Source organism: Rhinopithecus bieti, unplaced genomic scaffold (assembly GCF_001698545.2).
Source record: "Rhinopithecus bieti isolate Rb0 unplaced genomic scaffold, ASM169854v2 scaffold_9237, whole genome shotgun sequence".
Taxonomy (NCBI): domain Eukaryota; kingdom Metazoa; phylum Chordata; class Mammalia; order Primates; family Cercopithecidae; genus Rhinopithecus; species Rhinopithecus bieti.
Window position 1 is genome coordinate 2,181,198 of NW_016806263.1, and position 21,404 is coordinate 2,202,601.

Here is a 21,404-nt window from a genome sequence, read left to right on the forward strand (position 1 = left end):
TAGAAATATCATTTGACCCAGCCATCCCATTACTGGGTATATACCCAAAGTATTATAAATCATGCTGCTATAAAGACACATGCACATGTATGTTTATTGCAGCACTATTCACAATAGCAAAGACTTGGAATCAACCCAAATGTCCATCAGTGACAGACTGGATTGAGAAAATGTGGCACATATACATCATGGAATACTATGCAGCCATAAAAAAGGATGAGTTTGTGTCCTTTGTAGGGACATGGATGCAGCTGGAAATCATCATTCTCAGCAAACTATTGCAAGAACAGAAAACTAAACACCGCATGTTCACACTCATAGGTGGGAATTGAACAATGAGATCACTTGGACACAGGAAGGGGAACATCACACACCGGGGCCTATTGTGGGGAGGGGGGAGTGGGGAGAGATAGCATTAGGAGATATACCTAATGTAAACGATGAGTTAATGGGTGCAGCACACCAACATGGCACATGTATACATACGTAACAAACCTGCACATTGTGCACATGTACCCTAGAACTTAAAGTATAATAATAAAATAATAATATTAATATTAATATTAATAATAAAAGGAAATGCCCCTCTTTCCTTTCTTCTGATGACTTTTATAACCAATTAGGGACATCAGAGATGGCAACCTTGCCCACATCTCCACAGGCTCCCTGGACCGATTTGGTCTGAGACACAAGTTCTATTTGAGGTATTTGTGTTTTATGGGTGTATCACATGGCTCCTCTCAAATTTTTGTTAGACTAGCTTTTGAAGAAAATCTGAAAATACGAGCTGAAAGAAAAATGCTCAGACAATCCTCCCTTTTATGGGCGTGTTGGCAATTTGTCTGTCCAAACTAAACAGTCTCTGTTATGGTCTTACCGAACTTGATTCCTAAATAATCTAAAACTTGTCCTGGAATGAACTTGAAGGCCAGTTTATTTTAAAATACAATACTATTTTTTAAAAAAGGCAACACAAAATGTCACTGGCTTTTTAAAGTGGGGATTGCACCAGCAATTTCCAAGATTTGAGACCTTTTTATTGGGAGAGAAAATTTTGCTCACTCCCCCATCTCGGTACAAAGGATAACTAATTTTAATAACTACAGTCTGCAGACCAAATGGAAATCATCTCATTGACACAGATTATGCAGCTATTTGGAGCTAATATGATATTTTTATTAGATTTCATTCTTTTCTAAGCTAATATTCCAGAAATCAAAGCAGCCTTCTGGATCATACATACCTGGATATATTAGGAGGAAAATATTGCTTGCAAATGGACACTAATCAGTTTTTAGGAATAATCAAGGATATGGAGATTTGATTTCAGCAAAGAAGATGGCCAAATGGGCTGGCATGTGTGAGATGATTTGGCAGGCAACAGTCGCCAAGGACTACGTGTCCAGGGAAGGAGGAAGAATTTAGGCAGATGGTGGAGATGAACAGTGCTGAGAATGGCCATTTCTGTCCAAACCCCAATTGCCCTTAGTGCAAGATGCTGCATTCTCTGATTCATGTCAGTTATGAGCAATCCTGATTCTGGCTGTTCCTCCACTACCTTACTGGGCATTTGTGTCAATGATGGCAAATGCCTTGTTTTGCCCACCCAGCACTCTGTAAAACAATCTGAAACTTGCTCAAGCCCTTCTGCAACCTGAGGTTTTAGCTGCAGCCTCTGATACATTTTCACTTTTCATTCATTTTATTCAGAGGCCATGGTGTTGGGACATTATCTTTCAGCGCACAGCTTTTGTCATTTTACAGGTTTTGGAGGGGGCATGCAGCTCTGCAAGGATTAAATTTTTGTGTTGCATCCATGGTGGCAGACTGAAAAGACCGTGGGTCTTGGGGTCATACAGACCCAGGCTTGAATCCTGGTTTTGCCACTTAATGACTTTGGACAAACTGCCAAACCTCTCTGAATCTCATTTCCTCATCTGAAAGATTTCCTTGTTCTAAAATGGGAAGCAGCCATTTTATAGGATTTTTGTGAGGATGAAGAGATGTATTTAAATGACATATTTGACACACAGTGGGAAATTTAATCAATGGCAGTTAAAATGAAATAAATAGTGAGGTGTAGAGCTGCAGCTTGGGGCATATTTGGTCAAGATTCTCTGATGAATCTGAACTCATCAAGGTGAAATCTACTGGGTAGAGGCAAAATTTTCTCATCATTTTCCAAAATTTAAATTGCAAACTTTCAAGATACAGTAGATGCACCTTTGGTTCAAATACGCTTAGGCCTCCCATACTCTCAGAATAAATTATATTGCCTTTGCTAACTCCTCAAGCTATCTCCCTCTCTCTTTCCTTCCAGATTCTTCTATGTTTGTTGAAGGACTAAGTAACAATTAGTGTAGACTCTCCCTAGCCACTAACTCCTACCTTTCACAGCCTGACTTCTATTAGTCAACTCTTCTGAAAAGCCCCTGCAAAGTCTAGAAAGTTACAGACATCCTCACGCCGTTCACACAGCATGCAGCCTCATCAGCTCTGCAACTTTCCACTCCATTGGCCACTGCTTCCCCTAAAACTGTGGTTCTCAAGATCGGCTGCATATTAGAATCACCTGAGGAGCTTTAAAATTTATTCACACCTGAGTTCTACCCCCCAGAGATTCTGATGTACTAGTCTGGGCGCCGCCTGGGCTTTGGGACTTTTCCCTGGTTGATCATTAAGGTGCAGCCATGGTTGAGAAACAGCTAAAATTCCCACTGTCCTTTATTTATGTAATATTGCAATGCTCTGTTTCTCCTACTTGCCACATGGCTTCTTTTGAATCTTTTTCAGGATCTCAGTCAAACCTCGTTTAGGATGTTGTTTCGAGTAGTAAAAGATGCAAATCTTATAATTAAGGCAACTTTTAGTTTTAGTTGTTACTATGGTGTTGTTAAAGAAAAGCTAAAATGTGTGTTTAATTAGAAAGCTTACCTAATGTATGCTCATGCTAGATGGCTATGGAGAAGAAGAAAAGGGAGGAAAGAAGGAAGGATGAAAGGGAGGGAAGAAGACAGAAAAGAAAATGTTATATTTTATAATTTTAACAATACTCTGCATATCTAATGCTTTCTTTTCTGTTTCACTTCCATAAAAGAAACAGCAATTTTAATATTAGCTATGATTTGTAGAACACCATATTATCTCACTTAATCCTCACAAAAACTCTAATGAGATGGATACTATTATCTTCATTTTTTATAGCAAGGAAATGGAGTTGAGAAGTTGCCCAAGGGCATGAGCCTGGAAACTGAAGGCTGAGATTTTAATCCAGGTTGACTGGGACTTCAGAGTCAGCCTACATTTTGCTACCCCTTTGGATTAGAATCCTAAGTAATTAACATCAAATCTTGGGAAATTACTTCAAACATCTTACCCAAAGGAGATGTTCAAATACCTGAAATCAGTCTCCTATTTCCCATTAGCTTTTCTTTCTCCAGGATAGCTATCCTGAGGTCCTGCAACTGTTCTTCATGTGCTTTAGTTTTAATAGATTTCATATGCTTGGACACCCACACTCTCTCTGGTTCAGCTTGATAATGGCCCTATTAACATGTGGTGTCCCTAGTCCAATATAGCAAAGACAGTCTTATTTATTAACCAACTAAGGAAAAGGGCTGGGTCAAAACGAAATAGAGAATTTGTGGTGGTGATTAAATTTCTATGTTCAGGAGAAAGTGTTAGAAGAAAAGGACTAGATTTCCATTGAGAGGGAGTGGCCAGAAATGGAGAGAGGATTTCATCTGCAGATCTCAGAGGTCAGGCAATGGTGACGGGGGGAAGAAAATGAGTAACATTACAGGGGAAAGAAAATGAGTAACTTTAGGAAAAAGTGAAGAAAGATTCAGAATTCTTTTTTCCCTTCCTTCCTTCCTCCCTTCCTCCCTTCCTCCCCTTCCTCGGCGTCCTTCGCTTCCTTCCTCGCTCCTCTTCTTCCTTCCTCCTTCCTTCCTTCCTTTCCTCCCTCCTCTATCCCTCCCTCGCTCCCTTCTTCTCCTTCTCACTTCATCCTTCCACCTCCTTCCCCCCCCCCTCCCTCCCTCCCTTCCTTCCTCCCTCCCTCCCTTCTTTCCTCCTTCCCTCCCTTCCTTCTTTCCTGCTTGCCTGCCTTCCTTCCTCTCTCCCTCCCTCCCTTCCTCTCTCCCTTCCTTCCTCCCTTCCTCCCTTTTTTGCTCCCTCCCTCCCTGCCTTCCTTTTAGCTAACATTTTTCTCCTACAAACCATCCAGCTGTAGCTTGATTCTGTCTGTATTCAGTGAGCTTTCTGATTAACTAAGAGTTACAGATTTCCTTTAGCAACACCCTAGCAACAGCTTCAACTATAAATTGCCTTCCTTATGAGACTTGTATTCTTTACTACACAAAACATCTTTCTGAATAGGATTTTAGTGAAGTCTGAGCACAATACAGCAGTGGATGTTCAGTGAGAGATTAATGGATGCTGAAAATCAAATAGATATGGGGAAAAACATTTGTTCTAAGGCAAGACCTGGGTCAAGGAAAAGAAAAGGAGTTCATTTTCTCTTCTTTTGTCCTTTACCCAGAGCTCAAGAGCGAATACACGGGTCACTTTAAGTCTGCAAAGGCTCTGAGTCTGGTTGCCAGGAAGTGAAATTTCACACTCAATCATTATAACCAGATTGGTCCTTGTGGTTCACATATTTAGTTCCTCCTCCTCCTCATGTCATGGCTTTGCTTTTCTGTTTCCATTTAAACTGCTTTATTTTGCATATTTCTTTCATTTTACCTCAAATCCTGTGTAGAACGAGCCAACTGAAATTTATGCAGTTTCTACTATATCCCTGGCACTGTGTTAGGCCCTTCGGTTATCTGGGGTCATATATAATGCAGAAAATAAAGCATAAATGCAAAGAAAAAAAGAATTTAGAATGAGTGGGAGGTGAGTGTACAAAAAAGATGGAGAGGAAAGGGGTGTGGATTCTCCGTAGAAGGGGCCAACGGGGAATGAAGATTTAAATTTTCCAAGAAGAGCCTGGAGAATCATTGTCACCCCAATTTGCTTCACTCTGGGGAAATGTGCAGAAATTTACATTTTACATTTCCTCCTCCAGTTCTGTGTGGCAAGAGACTTAAGGAGACTGGCTCTGTTGGCAAGGAGATTACATATTCTTTTAAGTATGTGTCACTTCTAACTGATGGCAGGGTTTGGGTCTCATGTGTAAAATAGGAATAAACCTACTACCACCTTCTAGGGGTGTTGGGAGGATGGAATGAGGGTTTACCTGCAACTGTGCCTTCTGTGTAGTGAGTGTGCTCTGCTGTCTAGTTTGACTGTAGAGCACTGTGCATACCTGTGCATGTTGATTTAGGACATAGGTGTTGAATGACAAAGGCTCTTGAGGTTTCCCACATGGCAAGAAAATGGTAATTCCTTTTCTGTCTCTATATTAGGTTGAACCATATGACATTGGCATTTCTATAGGTCAAAAACAGCAAGGATTTTAAGAATAGAAGCATTTCACATAAAAATGTCCAGATGTATGAGTTTTCCTGAAAAATCTGAAGACCTGGCACCAGTGGGCCATATTGCCCCAAGGACACCATGCATTGCAGTGACTGCCTACTTTAGGTAAGGCATGCAACCTAAGTCTCTGGGGTCTCTGCCCTGCCTATTTACTGATGGGCATTTCCTGCTTGGTCTTGCAGATTTAGATGAGAGCCCCTGACTTAGTGTATTGCCTGGAGCTACACTAATGTCTTGCTGATAACATATCCCTGAGGAATGTTGGCAAAGGCATGAAGGCAGGAATGAAGAATTGTGTGAGCAAATGGCAAGTACAAATCATTCCAAACCAAACATCCCAGGCCTTGAATAATCAAAGCAAGCCAGGGAGAGGCAGTTTGGACTTTGCTTGTCACTCTGCTTTGACAGCATTGTGGAAATACTTTCATCTCCACTGAAATTTTCTCCTTTGACTTGTTTATACCCACATGCAAATCCATTCACTAAGTACTTAGTGTGTTTTTATTCCTTTTGCTTGTACTTTTCTTTTTAACCCCCCACTGGATATCAATTTCTCCATGGAGAAGAAATCCCCCATAGCAAATAGGCAAAGAGAAAGATTAGCTGGCCCACCAAACATATTGGGCTCCTAAAGTAACTATCTTCTAGCTTGCAAATATAATATCTCATTTAATACTTCTAATGAGTCCAGTGGAACAGATATATATTATTACCATTATCAATGATGAGCAAACAGAGCTCAGAGAACTAGAGTAACTTAACTGTGATCACATAACCAGAAAGGGCTAGGGCTAGGACTGGCACTTTTTAGTTAACTATGAACTAAAAGAGGCCTTACTGAAAGTTTAAGAAATATTCTCAATGTTTTACTTGGTCTTTTTATGAGATGGGCTTACTAGCAAAGCTGATGCAAATTTAGCATTAAGAAAAATAGTGTGTTTAGATCAGAGAGGGTAATAGTTCTGTACTCTGGACTGTCAGGCAATATCCAGGGTACAGAGGCCCTGGAAAACATCTGATTCTCCTTTAGACATCACTAATTGAACTCTGTACACCTTCTTGCTAACTCCAGATTGAGTTCAGATTCTTTCTCAGTACAGGGCTTCAGGCAGCCACTATCCATCCCAGAACGTCCATATGGAGTTGGCACAAGTTGTGAAAATCATCTGAAATTTGGTGAGCAAGTCTGGATGTCTGTTTCAAGAGGGGCATGCATATCCTAGGTGAACCACAGGGTTTCTGGGGAAAGTCCTCCCTATAAGCACAGGAAGACCCTGGGAGAAGGCCAGGAAGGCAGATGATGAGAGTCATCAAGCATTTAAAATACCAGAGGAAAGATGACTTTTTCTTGCTACTTCTAAAAGCAGAGCAAAGATCAGAATGTGAGACATTAAGAAGGATCAGATTCTGGCATAATAAAGAACTTTCTGGTGACCAGTGGTGTATTAACAGAAGGAGCGGCCTTATGAACTATGAGTGTTTTGCTGCTGCTGGCATTGAAGCTGTAGGTGAGATTGGTAGCTTGGATAAACTCTAAATGTCTATTTGGACACCATTCCATCTCAGTCCCAAGGACAAACAGGAGGACAATGAATACATTTTTATTATATTTAAGAGCCTGGCACATAAATTGTCTTCAAGAAATGGGAGTCTTTCTTTAAATCTCTAGATTATATTGGAATCATATAAAGTTGCCATTGTTTTGTAGGTAATAAAGTGGTTGAAGGTTAGAAACTTTATATGGTTCAACATCATTCACATAAAGTCAAGGGAATGGACTCAGATTCCTTAGACCTCTGTTGCATAAGGAAGAAGGATGCCCAAGAGACAGTGAAGAGTTCACTGCGAGTTGGTATTGGGAATATGGAGGAGAGTGGTAGGAAGAGAGATGGACAAGGAAGGCAGTCAAGAAGCAGATCCTTCAAAGGCTCCTGGGGCCATGTCAAGGAATATGGTCTTTATTATGAAGGAAAGGAGGGAATGCTAATAATGATCTGGGAAATTGGTAGATACAGCTGTGATGAAATGGATTGGTAATTCTGATACATTCAAAGAATCCCTTAATAAGATTCCACTGTGGTCAAATTAGATTTTTAGAGAGGAATGGGATTAAAATGACTTCATAAAAAGTCTTTCTACATAATTTAATGGTGCAAGAAAGAAACCAATTTAAGAGAGTAAGCTGTTTGGGGCATGTTAGCTGTTGGAAAGGCCACCAATGAATGTTTTTATGACAGCTCTCAAAATACTGTCATAGTATGTATGGTAGGATGTGTTTTGAGGCAACTACATTAGCCATGGCTTTATGTCACTGGTAGCACATGAAGGCCCTAAAACTGCCAATATTTAATACTAATCTATAATTAGTCTTAGTCAATTAATTAGAACCAATTAATAATTCATTAATTAGAACCAGTTTTCTCTCCTCTACTTGGAGACGGAAGACAGACAAACATATATTGAAGTTTGAGCTGTCTTCTAACCCTCTGGCCTTAGACAAAGTTCTTTATTTCTCACCCCACAACCTTGCGGATGAGTAGTGAGGAAAGGGGTAATAAACCATTCTTTGGGTTCATTACTATATCTAACAAAGCCATACTAAGTTTATGGCAAAATAAATTTCATTAAGAAATTCTCTATTTAAAATACATTTTAGTTGGAAATAATGACTGAAGGATTAGTCAAAAGTAGAATTCCAGATTGCTAAATAGAAAATAGAAAAATCCTTTCTGAGAGTCCTGGTGGCAGTGTGGAAAGGGTGCAGGTTTTAAAGACGGGCATTATATAAGTTTAAACACCTGCTCCCTCTCTTAGTATGTATAGGATGTTAGGTGAGCTACTTACCTCTCCTCATCTAAACAATAGGGACAAAGAGACAGTATATATAAAGTCACGGCACACAGTAGGCACTTAATAAAAAGACACTATTAATCTGATTATAATATATGCCTTTTCTGGTGGCAAACTGAGTAACTTTGAAGAAGCTGTTTTGTCATCTGTTGGCCACCTGTTTTGCTGATGATTATGAAACACCTGTTTGCTGGGTGACAGAATACCTTATTTAAATATTAATTTATGTGTTGTTTTTCGCCTCTGCCTTATCGTTTCACAAGTGTTGCCCTGCCTTCTGTATTTCCTTGCTTCAAGGATTTTGCAGAACAGGAAGAGATTTATTGAAAACAACACTTGCTTTCTTTTCAGAAATTCCAAGCCCAAGAGTATATGCTGGGGAGAGGGGAATGAGATACTCTTGATGGGAGGTTTTCTTACACCTGGAAAGACTGGGGAGTCGGTGAATCTGTGAGAAGTAGAAATGGTCACCCTGCCTGGCTAGACCTCAGAAGGGAGGGCTGCCTGGTTCTGCTCAGACACCAGGTTCTTGGCCTTGACAGTGAGTTCTAGTCCCCAAGCAGGGCTTGAAAGCAGAATTCACAGATTCCAAAGGGAGAGGTCACTTATGAGACAAGACTGGGCATAATTGGTGTGAAGAAATACCTCCCAGGATTTTTGCCTGACCTTAGTGTTAAAGGTGGTGGAGGTAGGAGCCTAAATAATGTAAGAAACTAAAGTTCCTGCTTGCATAGACTCTATGCCAGATGTATGTTGATTTCAAGAAAATGAAGAAATAGAACATTTCTTGCAGACTTGTGTTTATAAGATTCAGACCTGCTATAGTTGCAAGGCATTGGAAAATCTAACGATATATTTATGTCTGCTGTCTAAAAGCTTACCACCTATTTGGGAGCTGCAGAAGATTATAAGACACCTACATGAATAACTACCATTCACAGCACTGTGAGATCCTGATATGTCAAAACTGCAGAAAAGTTCTTGGTCATGAGAGGTAGACAGTTGAATTTTACAAAAGGCAGATAGCCAGGAGGATGGAAAAAGTTTCTCCCAAAGGAATATATAAAAATGCACCCTCCCCTAATCATTGTGTGCCAATACTATTATTATGTAATTGCTATAGCAGTTAATGCATAAACTTTTGTAGACCCTAACGTTCTTTTGGAAATGTGCCTGCTTGATATGAAAGAGAAGTTTGGAACCTGCTGATTGAATAGGGAACTGTATAGTTTATGATTTCCATAAAAGTGCTTAGAGTGTTATCTTCACAGAGTGTGAGAAGTCAGAGAGACCTCAGAGGTCAACTAGCCCCTCCTACCCTTCCCATTTTACAGGGTTTAAACTGAGGCCCACGTAGAATCTGGATTTACTGGGGTCTGAGGGTTGTCATTTTTAAAGACCATTGAGATGGTCAAAGTCTTGGTGTTAATTGGGTCAGATGTGCACCTCCACTCCTTAACAGCTGTGTGAGCAACCACTGCTGCTGTCTCTTGCCTGGACATATCTAGATTCCTAATTGGAAGTTCAGTCTCTGCCACAGCTGTGCACTGGTTACTCATTCAATTCATTGTTTTCATCATGTTACTTTCTTGTTTACAAACCTAAATGATTACTTCATTAAAAGAAAATCTAAACTTTGTGGTTTGGCATTCAAGGCTTTCTGTGATCTGATTCCAACCAAGTATTCTAAGCTTATCTCCTTCTGCACTATATGCATGCACTTTGTCTGCAGGGAAGCCTTCCTGCTACTTTCCATGCTCTTCTCTCAGTCTCCTGTGCTTTTGCTCATATTCTCCTCTCTGCCTGGAAGGCCCTTCTCACCAATCCTTATCTATTCTTCAAGGCCAGATTGCATGTTACCTCCTCTGAGGAGTCTTCCCTGGGTGAGGGATACAGAGAATCACATGGACCTGAGTTTGAAACCTTACTCTGCCACTTAGGTCCTGAAAGACTGCAGGCAGGTTACTTAATTTCTCTGGGGCTTAGTTTTCTCATCTGCCAAATGGGTAAGTCTACACCCACCTTGTGACCTGGTTGTAAGATATAAGTGGGTTAATTCTATTGTACTCAGCACAATTCCTTGTATCTGGTAAGTGTCCAAGAATGTGACTAATTATTGGCATTACTCCAGGGACCTGTGGTCTTCTTTGAACTCCCATCCACTGTGAGTTCTCTGACATTCTAAATTGCAATATTTAATTTTGCATTTTAGATGTTGGAATGCACATTTTATTTCCGCATTCAATTGGTAGCTCCTTGAAGGTGAGATGATGTTTTCTTCTAGACTGTCCCTATTGCATTGTCCTTCACCACAGTAGGTCGTCAAACTTAGGCAAAGGCTGACTTTCCAAGTGGAAAAATCCTGAAAACAATTTGCTTTGCTGACGCTTTTCCTCCCAAAAGTTGAGCATAGTTAAAAAAAAAAAAAGTCAATTTCCTTAGAGATGAGAATCCCAAATGTTGGGCTTCTGTTTCATAGAAATACAGAAGAGAATTTTTTTTTTTTTTTTTTTTTTGTGAAGTGATTGGTGGAGATTAGTACATTTCAATTAAATCTTGGGAAACTTTGATTTAATGCTCAAAGGACATGTGACCTCAACTCACCAGGACAGCTCAACCTCACCATTTTCCAGCATGCATTGGTCTATTTGATACTTCAGAAAAAATGGTTTCGTGGTCAAATGACTTTGGAAAACATTAGATTTTAAGTAATAACCCAATCATGGGAGTCAGCGCACACATAAGCCAACTAAAATATGAGACACTTACTGAGGTAAAGACACGGGCATTTAGTAGCTAATAAGAATAGCTAACATTCTCTAAGCTCTCATTATATGTCAGGCATTTTGATAGTAGACCCTTACACAGACTCTCTAATTTAATCCTCACAATGCCCGTAGAAGATAGATATGATTACTATCTTCATTTCACAGATAAAGAAACTGATTGTTTGGATGGGTCCAAGTTCACACGTCATTGAAGGAGCAGAGCTGGCATTTGAAACCAGATGTTTGTGACCCCTGAGCCAGAGTGCTGATGCACCATGGTGCACAGTTTTCAACATTCCAAAACTTGCCTGACCAGGAAATACTTTTGGTTATCCTCCCGTTATAATAATAACCCATGAAAGTGCTGTTCATTGCAAGACACTTGGGGGAATAAAGCCCCACCAGGCCCAAGTTACTTGGCTTATGGGTGCATCCATGGTCTTTGCACCTCTGTGCCTTTGCCTGCCGGGCTCTGCCTGGGAACCCCTGGCCCTCTTGGCTCTCTCATGATATTTTACTCATCTTTCAAGGTCTAGTTCAAGTACAGCTTTGTGGGACGCTTTCTTTGATTTCAGCAGGCTGATTTGCAAAGCCCCTCTGTGTTCCTGCCATCTTTCCTGTGCTGTTTTTAATGTTTGGTCTGTCTTTGTCAAGGACACGTTCAAACAGCCTTGGTAAAGTATCTGGCACAGAGTGGACAGTCGGTTAAGGTTTATTGAATTACTATGATCTCTTTTTCTAGCCCATCAGCCATTGATCCCTAACCTTGGGGCATTTCAGGTCCAGGTTCACAAACTTGTGGCCCGAAACGTGGACTAAGCCTGGCTCACACCCAAAGCTAACACAGCGTGGCTGCCACACTCCCGGCAGTTCTTTGGTTAACGCTCTTGTCCCTTGCAGACGCTGCCTTTCTCTCCCAGCCTCTCGGAGGCGAGGAGGTGCGATTAGGTCACTGTGGGCCTCTCTCATCAGCGCCCTTTATGGGACAACCCTGACCTGTCCTTTCCAGGGCTCTGTCCAGGTTTCATTACAAAGCCCCCCAGTGACTGCGCCTTCGATGAGTCACCTGGCTTGGGCTTCATTAGCAACCCTAATAGCCTTTTTGTTTTTGTCCTCTTTGGGGCCTTCTGGGGCTCAGGGGTGGGGCCTGGCGGGCCTGGCTTCCAGAGATGCCGCCAGCCTCCATGTGAGCCGGTGAGGAAGTTCGCGCTCCGGCTTCTCAGCAGTCACGTCATGCCACACTGTGCATTTCTCTGCCACACCCGTCCCCAGGGTGCGCTCAGGCGCCATGCAAACGCTGGCCATCCCAGCTCTCAAGCTGCCTGCGATGAGGTCATGGGTGGGGCCCCGGAGACCCCACTCCAAATAGGGTGGGGGCTTCCCCGACTGGCCTGGGGATGGGCCGAGAGGACCGGGAAGGAGACAGTAATATTGCGTGTCCAACCCACTACTCCCTCTCTTAATGTTCTATGGGCTGGTGTAGATAGAAGTGGAGGGGAAAAGGAGAACAGAAGATTTGGGAAAGAGAAAGATAAGGAATTGGCATTGCGGGTCACTCGCCGCACTAACTATGGGTGGAGAGAGGCAACTGATGGTGTCTCCTGATCACTTTGCAAGGAGCCGATCAAGCTGACGTCTTGGTTTTCTATAGTGTCCTTCTTACCTAAATCGCTTTCTTATCATTGAGACCATGAGGCAGAGGAAGCCACAACAGTCCACTTTATGTAACTAGAATTTGACACAGAAGGAAAAAAATAATCCAGAAACAGAGAAAGAACTGATGTAGCAGGAAGGCAGAGCCCTCTCAGCCCAAGAACAGGGTCCCAGGCAGTGCTCACATTGCTCACCTAGGCCTAATGGGTGAGAAATTAACCTTGCTAATATTTCTGTACCAGTGGGTTTTGCAGCCTGAGGTCACCTAAATGTCCCAAACCACTCAAGCTCTGTCAAATCCGCAGGGTTTTATAACCTTTGCCTGTGAGCACGCATGTGTGCGTGAAGGAATGAATGTGGAGCTGTGATAAAATCTCCGCCTGCTGGAAGAATGTGCAGATTTCTGTGACAATCTAGTTTTTTGCACCTGGAATTGTGCCTCAGAAAGATGGGAACACTGATAACAGAGATATTCTCAGGGAAAATGGAACAACAGATCACATATTTATATGCCCTTCCACCTCAACCCACAAGATACTTCTCATGTGACCAATGCACAGAAAAATAAAAAAACATCTTATCCTCGCTTCTCCCTACCTGTGTATGAGGCACAATCGAGAAGGCAAAGTCACCCTATTTAGATAACATTGTCAGCCGACTGTGACTTGAATTAATGAATGTTGGGTTGAACTGTTTCATTCTCCCAGGATATATAATATCTGTAACATCCTCCCGTGTCAGTTACAAAGGAAAAGACAAATGATTTATTTAACTTTTAAAAACATATTCTGCAAAACAAGTTAATAAGAAGCCATAGTAACTGCACTTAGGAGAATTTTTGCAATGATATTAAAATCTTCCTTGGGAAACATTTCCAAGTTAACAGGAGAATCACAGCTCCGGAAGTTGAGTTGCACATAACGGGATAAGAAAACATAGATAAACTGACCTTGGCAATAAGTTAGACTGTCACCACACTGACAAATGATAAGTTCATCAGATTGGAGATTTTGAAGACTCTGCTTACATTTTCTGAAACAAATGGCGTTTTTTATATAGTGAAAGATAGTTAAAGAGGTTCATGCGTCAAGCAGAATAGAAAGTAGGAGAACGCTCTCCTGCGGAGGTTTTCTAACCTCTGATTTATCATTTGTTGACATACTTTTACAAGTTCCCCATTTCTTTACAAGGAGCTTTCTTAAGTTCTCCCAGTAAATGTTTTGATGAAGGCCGAACAGGAGGTAAAAAGAGAAAAACTGCAGTGAAAATGGTAGCTTACCTTGTCTGGACATTGCAGATATCAGACTTTCCCCCAAAACATGAGGCTTTCTTGCTTTGGTTGTCCCATGAATGTAGTCACCATTAAAAATTTAAAGCAGAAATATGTGTTTATTATTCGAAGCTGCTCCAAAACAACACAAAAAATAAGTTGATGAAAAATAAGTGCTCGACTGAGCATGAGAATGCATTTGAAGCTTGGAGCTCATGCTGTTGTACAAAGTTTTGCAACTGTCTTTCTCAGTTTAAACAACCTCCCACTCCTTCTCCCAGGCACTTGCCAACTTCTATAATTTAAAGCAACTGCGATCCTTCCCATAATACTCACATTTCAAAGAGCTTAATATATACACTAGTTAAGAACAAGTAGGAGTGGGTAGTGTTCTTCTGCAAACCCCAGACTGTGGCGAATGAAAAGCAGGGGTCTCAGGTATCTAAACAGTTCTCTTTCTCTCTTTTATTCATAGCTCTTCTTACCATGTTACTTCTAGTTGCTCTGCCTTTTAAAGTGATGCCTAAAGACCAAATAGTATCATGTCACTGGAAGCAAAAGAGTACACAGGAAAGTTTATGCCCCAACTTATGGAAAATGATGCTGGTGAAATTATGTTTAAACATCACGTTTGCTAACAGAGTTATTTCCATGCAATTTGTGCCTAATTTATCTGTGTGAAAAATCTAAATTATTATATGCGATTTTGTTTTCACAAAAGGGAAAACTGCCTAAAATGATGTTTGCATTGGTCTTATTTTAAACTTTATCTTACATACGAATCATGAACTAGAGAAGACGCTTACTTTGCAGTGTCTGTCTGTGGCTGAATAAATCTTCTGACATTTGATCTGTAACTAATGTTACAAATGTTATCATTTGTACTGCTTTCCATCAACTGCCACTAAAACACACACACACACACACACACACGAGCATTTGTGAATTCAAATTATAGCCAACTTACAGTGTGATCAACTGAAAATGGTGATATGAAAAATATTTGATAGTATATCTCAAAACAGATCTTGCTTAGTACCTGATAGATAACAGGTGCTCACAAAATACTGAATAAATAAAGTATTGCGTATGTTCACACCAACCATTTTGACAATTTTGGTTTGCATACATGTTCCCATTAGAGATGGTTAATATGTCAAAGCTTGTATAGAAGTAAACATAGGACAATACATACCTTTGCCAGGCATACATTAATGAATAGTTATGATGTATTAAAGTCTCCTAAATGAATTGAAAACATCAGTTAAATAAACAGACCAATTAGTAGATAATAGAAATACTGACATGGACATAATCTATTAAATATATTCACCGTGCAAAGTTATGCAAACAAGTTTCAGGAAACAAACTTCATTCATTATTTCAAAAACTATAGCTTCTTTTCCGCTATGTTTTCTGAGTCACCTAAAATAACTATTATGCAATGGGCAGAGGATAATACCTCTGATTTTAATAGTGCAAAGAAAGAAAGGATTGAAAACTACAAGGAAACCTTCAAGTTTTAGGTGTTATTTGCTGTGAATGCAGAGAAAAGATGGAGTCTCTTTTCACTCTAACTTCCGCTGAGGAGAGATTTGCAGGCACCAGCACGTGTAGTGTCATAGACCTGAACTCAGATCCTAGATTTACCACATTCCAGTTACATGACTATGGATGTATTACTTTCTTTGAACTTTGGTTTCCTTAGTTGAGATAGATTAAATGCCAATAAGTAAAAACAACCTATTCACATAATTGTATACAACAAATATGAATTAAGCACTTCGCTGCGCATCAGGTACTTAGCAAGACCTATTGAGGAGTCACTGAGATTTAGGGATGTTCATGACAGCAACTAGCCTAGCTTTTCCTGACCCATTTCAAAACTGATAATAGGCATGGGATGCTGCTCTGACAAAAACCTAAACATGGCGGCATTGGCCTCATTGTGAGTGTCAAGGGAACTGATATCAAAGGTTGGAAAGATGAAGTTCCATGTTTGGCAGTAGCTAAACATTTGGTGAAACTGACACCTATGACAGTTTGTAAGGCAATATATGCTAAGTAACCGTGTAGCTCTAAAGGAAAAGGTTGGGGAGAGAATGTTAGTTGTGTGGGTTGGGTACTTTTGAGTGCATTTGGCAAAGTGTTTCAAGAATGAGATGAACTCAGGAAAGAAATAGCTAATTTATAAACAGAAATAAGAGGGAATCGGGAAAGAGTACCTACATTTGATGACTTGTAGTAGCCTACCAATTTTTTGAGGGACGTATATTGCTAAAAACAAAAAAGCCTGTAATCTTGTACTACAAATGTCTCTAAAGGTTGGGAACAACTTCTCCCACTGGCAGACAAGGCTGGCTATAGGCCTGCATGGAGGGAAAGCTCCCAGAAACCCACCTCTGAGGTGGCCAAGGAGAATGGGCAAGGGGAGCCTCTCAGAAGGAAGAACTGGTGGCCACAGAGAAATACTCCTTTGATGGACAAAGTAATATTCCCTGGAGAGCAGAACCACGGCCAAGAACCAACTCCACACACAAGGCAGTGAGCCTTTACTATGTTGGCCTGGCCAGCCTGGGCATCAGTGGCTGCTATGTGTTTCCCATTCTTTCCTTTTCCAAATTAGATTTTATGTTATGGTTCTCTTATTGCTATTACATTGTGTGTGTGTGTGTGTGTGTGTGTGTGTGTGTGTGTGTGTGTGTATAAGAGAGAGAGAGAGAGATGGTTTGTAACCAAATCTCATCTTGAATTGTAGTTCCCATAAACCTCATGTGTTGTGGAAGGGACCAGGTGGGAGATAATTGAATCATGGGGGTGGTTCTCCCATACTGTTCTCATGGTAGTGAATAAGTCTCATGAGATCTGATGGTTTTGTAAGGGGAAACCCCTTTTGCTTGATTCTCTTTTTATTTTTGTTTCTGTTTTTTTTTTCTTTTTTTTTTCTCTCTTTCACTTGATTCTCATTCTGTCTTGTCTGCTGCCATGTAAGACATGCCTTTTGCCTTCCACCATGATTGTGAAGCCTCCCCAGTCATGTGGAACCGTGGATCCATTAAATTTCTTTTTCCTTAAAAATCACCCAGCCTTGGGTATGTCTTTATCAGCAGCATGAAAACAGATTAACACAGTATGTACTTGTGTGTGTGTGTGTGTGTGAGAGAGAGAGAGAGAGAGAGAGAGAACTTGTATGTTTCATTCATAGATCACTTCCTTTCTAATTCACAGGTCACTGAATCAAGAGATGGCCACACCCAGAGTTATGCAGATAACTCCACATGCCCCAGAAGTCCAGATCACCTCGGAGGTGCTGAATGCAGTGAGCAGGTTGGATTAGAGGTTGCTTACTCTTGGGGGGGTGGAGTGGGGCCGGTGGCGGGGGCAGTCGGGATGTTTTGTGTTTGGAAAGAGAAGAGGACGTTGATTCTTGGTAACCAGGGAGTAAACTATGGCAGATACTTTTGATGCTTACTGATGCTTACGTATTCCTCTACATTTCCCAGCATCCTTTGCATTGTGGTTGACTGTATGATTGATTTTTGGTCAATGGGACGTGAGCAGAAGTCATGGGGTGGGTACTTCTGGGCTGAGGTAATCAAGAGCTGATGTGTCTACTCCACATTCTTTCTCCCTCTTCTCTCCATATGGCTGGAAGCAAATGACTCAGAAGAGGCAGAGCCCAGTAATAGAAGGAAGGCTGAACCCTGGGGGATCCCTCAGTGGTCTGCTGCCTAGTACAGTTGCTCGGCTGCATTGAATCTTCCTGAATAGTATACACACTTACATTGTGTCTCTCCATGGAGTTTTGGGATATATTTGTCAGAGTTAGCTAGTGTCAGTTGCTCTAATACAAGCACTTTGAAAGCTTCTTGGACTATTAAGTAAAATATTATATTTAAAGAATGGAGAAAAGGTCCCAACCCAATAATAAATGCTCAACCAATGATAGCTGTTTTATAGAACACAATATTGCAGTATAATGGCATACAATATGCTATACGTATTTAATGTGTACAACTCGATGATTTTGGAGATAAATATACACCAGTGAAACCACAACCAATGCCACCTATATATCCATCTGCCCCCCAAAATTTTTCTCCCTCCTTATTTATTATTATTATTTTGTCATAAGAACACTTAATATAATATCTATTCTCTTAGCAAATGTTTAAGCATACAATAAGTATTGTTAACTATAGATACTATGCTGTATGATAAATATCTAGGACTTATTCATCATATATAACTGAAACTTTTTGCCCTTTGATAGCTATTTTTATGTTAACCATAAATGCCTACTTTCTTGCCCTTGCAAAGATGATCCAGCTAAATGCCAGTTGTGAGTACTTGTACAAATTTCAGCTTTATAAGTTGTGTGCTAATAGGCTAAGTAAACTGAAAATCATGGAAAGATTAGTGAGAGAAATAGATGTTGAAAACAAAAACAAAATTTACTCTCCATCTTTTAAAAATGTATGCATTTATTAAGAAAATTATCCAATGAGTTACTATTAGATTTTCATGAACAACTTTCAAAGCAGAGCGTAAAGGAAATTATAAACTCCAAGTTATTAATACAAGTTAAATACTCTCCATAGCATTTACTACTATAAACTCCACTTGCCTAAATGTTTGCTTTACTGTGTGTTCTGACATTGACTGTTCCAGGCTGCTTCTCAGTGGAAATAGAGTAAATGTCTTGTTAATGCTGACCAAGAGCTAATTTTCCTACTAACTGCCATTCACTGAGCCACATGCTTTTCTTACTGGCTTTGAACTGCTCAGAACAGAGGTACAGAAGGTCCTACTTCATACGCTTTGTTTCCTCCTCAGGTATTTGGAGCATTTCCACTAGAAATGCAGCTTCCTTCATTCCACAAACCTTTTAAAAATGGGTCAAAGCCTTTTATCCTTCTGTGATTTCAAAGCAACAGTAACAATAATTACAAACATTCATTGAGCATTAACTATGTACTAGGCACTATTTTAGTGCTCTATAAATGTACAAACCCATCATATGCTGTCAACAAGTCTATGAAGTAGATACCAACATTATCCTTATTTTACCAATGGAGAATGTGAAATACAGACAGGTTAAGTGACCAGCTCAACATCACACAGAAGGTAAGAAACAAATCTGGAATTTGACCTAGGCTCTTTGGTTCCAGCAATCCAAGCTCTCAAGTGTTGGTGAAAACACATTCATGTCAAATGAAGAAAATATGCTTAAACTATGTATTTTCCTTAGTATTCATTGCTAAGATGGGTATTTGAGATGAGTACAGATTACTTCTGAAAGATGTTCTAAATGGCTAGAGGGAGCAAACACTTTCCTATCTGAATGCAATTATAAGGCTTGAGCATTTTTCATGTTTTTCATGTAGTAGGCTTTGTGTGTTAACGTTATTTCTATTCCTTTGCCTGCATGCAGTATCCAGGTTTCAAATTATATCCTGAAACCCAGGTGGCTTCACCTGGATTTTATAATACAGTGTTTGGTGAGTTCTATCAAACATGTGAAGACATTGAGGAAGAGATCAAGGAGAAATGAACCTTGCTTGAAAACCCCATCCCTTTGTATACATTTCTAATGTTTGGAGATTGGAGCTCAACTGAAATGCTTTTATTCAGCGTGGTAGAAAATGATCCAACCCAACTTCAAAGGGAAGTCACTCAGGAGGTGCAGAGCTTTTTCCCAATTGTCAGATGGCACACAGATGCCCACCATGTGCTTGTCACTGTGGAGTACTGGAGACACGGAAGTCATGTCTTTGAGTTTGTAGTCTCTGAGTCACTTTTCATAGGTTTTGGCCATGGTGAGCAAATCTGAAGGCTTCTTTATACTTCCTTGGTGATTTAGGGTAGCAGGTCAACTTATTGCAGATAGTCAAAACTAGAAAAGGAGACTAGAAAGGATCTGTTTGTAGACTGTAGGATCAGAGATTTGGAATAAGACTTGAGAGTGTTTTAATTCACTCTCTCACTCTATTCCTGATCCATCTGCACATTCTTGGCAGATGGCCACACCACTTCTGCTGGACTGCTCCTAGGGAAGGGGGTCATGGCTTCACATGGCATTAGAATAATTCTCTGAGCAACAGTGACTATTTCTGCTCTGTTTTCCACATGCAAGAGCCTTTCAGATATCCAAAGGCAATTTTCAGCCTCCGCCACACCCACCAACTTTACCTCCCTTTCTTCAAGTTCAATGATTTTAAGTGTTCTTCACGCAATATGATTTCAATTAGGTTACCATCTTGGTTGGCTGCCCTCCAGTGAGCCAATATCTAATTAGTGGCTAAATGACTCATGAGCAGTGCGGTAAAGTGACCAAGAAATCAAAAGTCTGAGTTACAGACTCAACTCTGCTATTGGACTTGAGAAGTCATTTTCCCACTTTTGGCCTCTGCATATTGTGGCCACCTGTATTACACCTATGTGAGGTGCCTTAATTAGTCCTTGATTCTCATCCTCTGCATGGTCTCCTTTCACAGGTCAGGTGTTCACCATTTAGAATCTACAGGACAATCCAACCTCTCCTTTGGCATCATTTGTGCTTTTCTAAGGCTTACAGGATCTCACTTCCTGGAGGTAGTGCATTTCCTTCAGGCTTGATATCTCAAACTGCATCACAACTTTTTTCCCTTAAACCCACTCTTCCTGAATTGCCTAATTCTGTCATTAATACCACAGTCCTCTCAAGTGTTTAGGATTTTAAACACATGTTATTGGTTTTACTTCCTCTTCTTCCCCAAAACATTCAGTCATCAAATCCACATTGTCTTTATTATATCTCTAAAATTGGCACTGTGGAGCATTTCTATTATTACATTTTTAAAAAATCTAGTATTTCCCTGGAGTATTGTCTGTGGAATCATACTCTTAAAATGCTCCATGGTAAAATAAGTTTGGAAGATCGTAGTTATATATGGGAATCTCCAAGAGGGATATGTCAATTAACTATTTCCATATTAAAGAACCCCCAAACTTAGTGACTTAAAACAGTAAGCTTTTATTATTCCTCATAAATCTGTGGGTTGCCTGGGGAGTTTTGCTGATCTTGGCTGTGCTTGGCTGGGCAGTTATGGTCTTGGCTAAGGCTATCACATGTCTAGTGGTCTTCTGACTGTTGGTTGGTCTAGGATGGCCTTGGCTGGGTAACTAGCTCTGCTCTGTGTGTCTCATCCTCCAGCAGGATAGTCTGGACACGTTCTCAGGCAATTGAGGAGCTCAAGGGAAAAGCTGGAAATATTCAAGTACTTTTTCAAGTCTTTGTTTGCATCAAGTTTGCTATTGACCCATTGGCTAACACAAATGTCATGCTCAAGACCAGAAAGTCGGTGATAAGAGTCCACCAAATGACATGGATACAGGAA

At 40.5% G+C, this 21,404-nt stretch overlaps 1 protein-coding gene across 1 annotated transcript in view; it reads right to left on the minus strand.

The window, feature by feature from the left end:
* C1QTNF7 (C1q and TNF related 7) overlaps positions 1-14,304 on the minus strand; it is a 108,726-nt gene extending 94,422 nt beyond the window's left edge. The window contains exon 1 of the mRNA XM_017875354.1: positions 14,035-14,304. Coding sequence (XP_017730843.1) covers positions 14,035-14,047 — 13 coding nt within the window. The 5' untranslated portion in view covers positions 14,048-14,304. The remainder of the gene's footprint in view (positions 1-14,034) is intronic.
* Between the last annotated feature and the right edge of the window lie 7,100 nt (positions 14,305-21,404).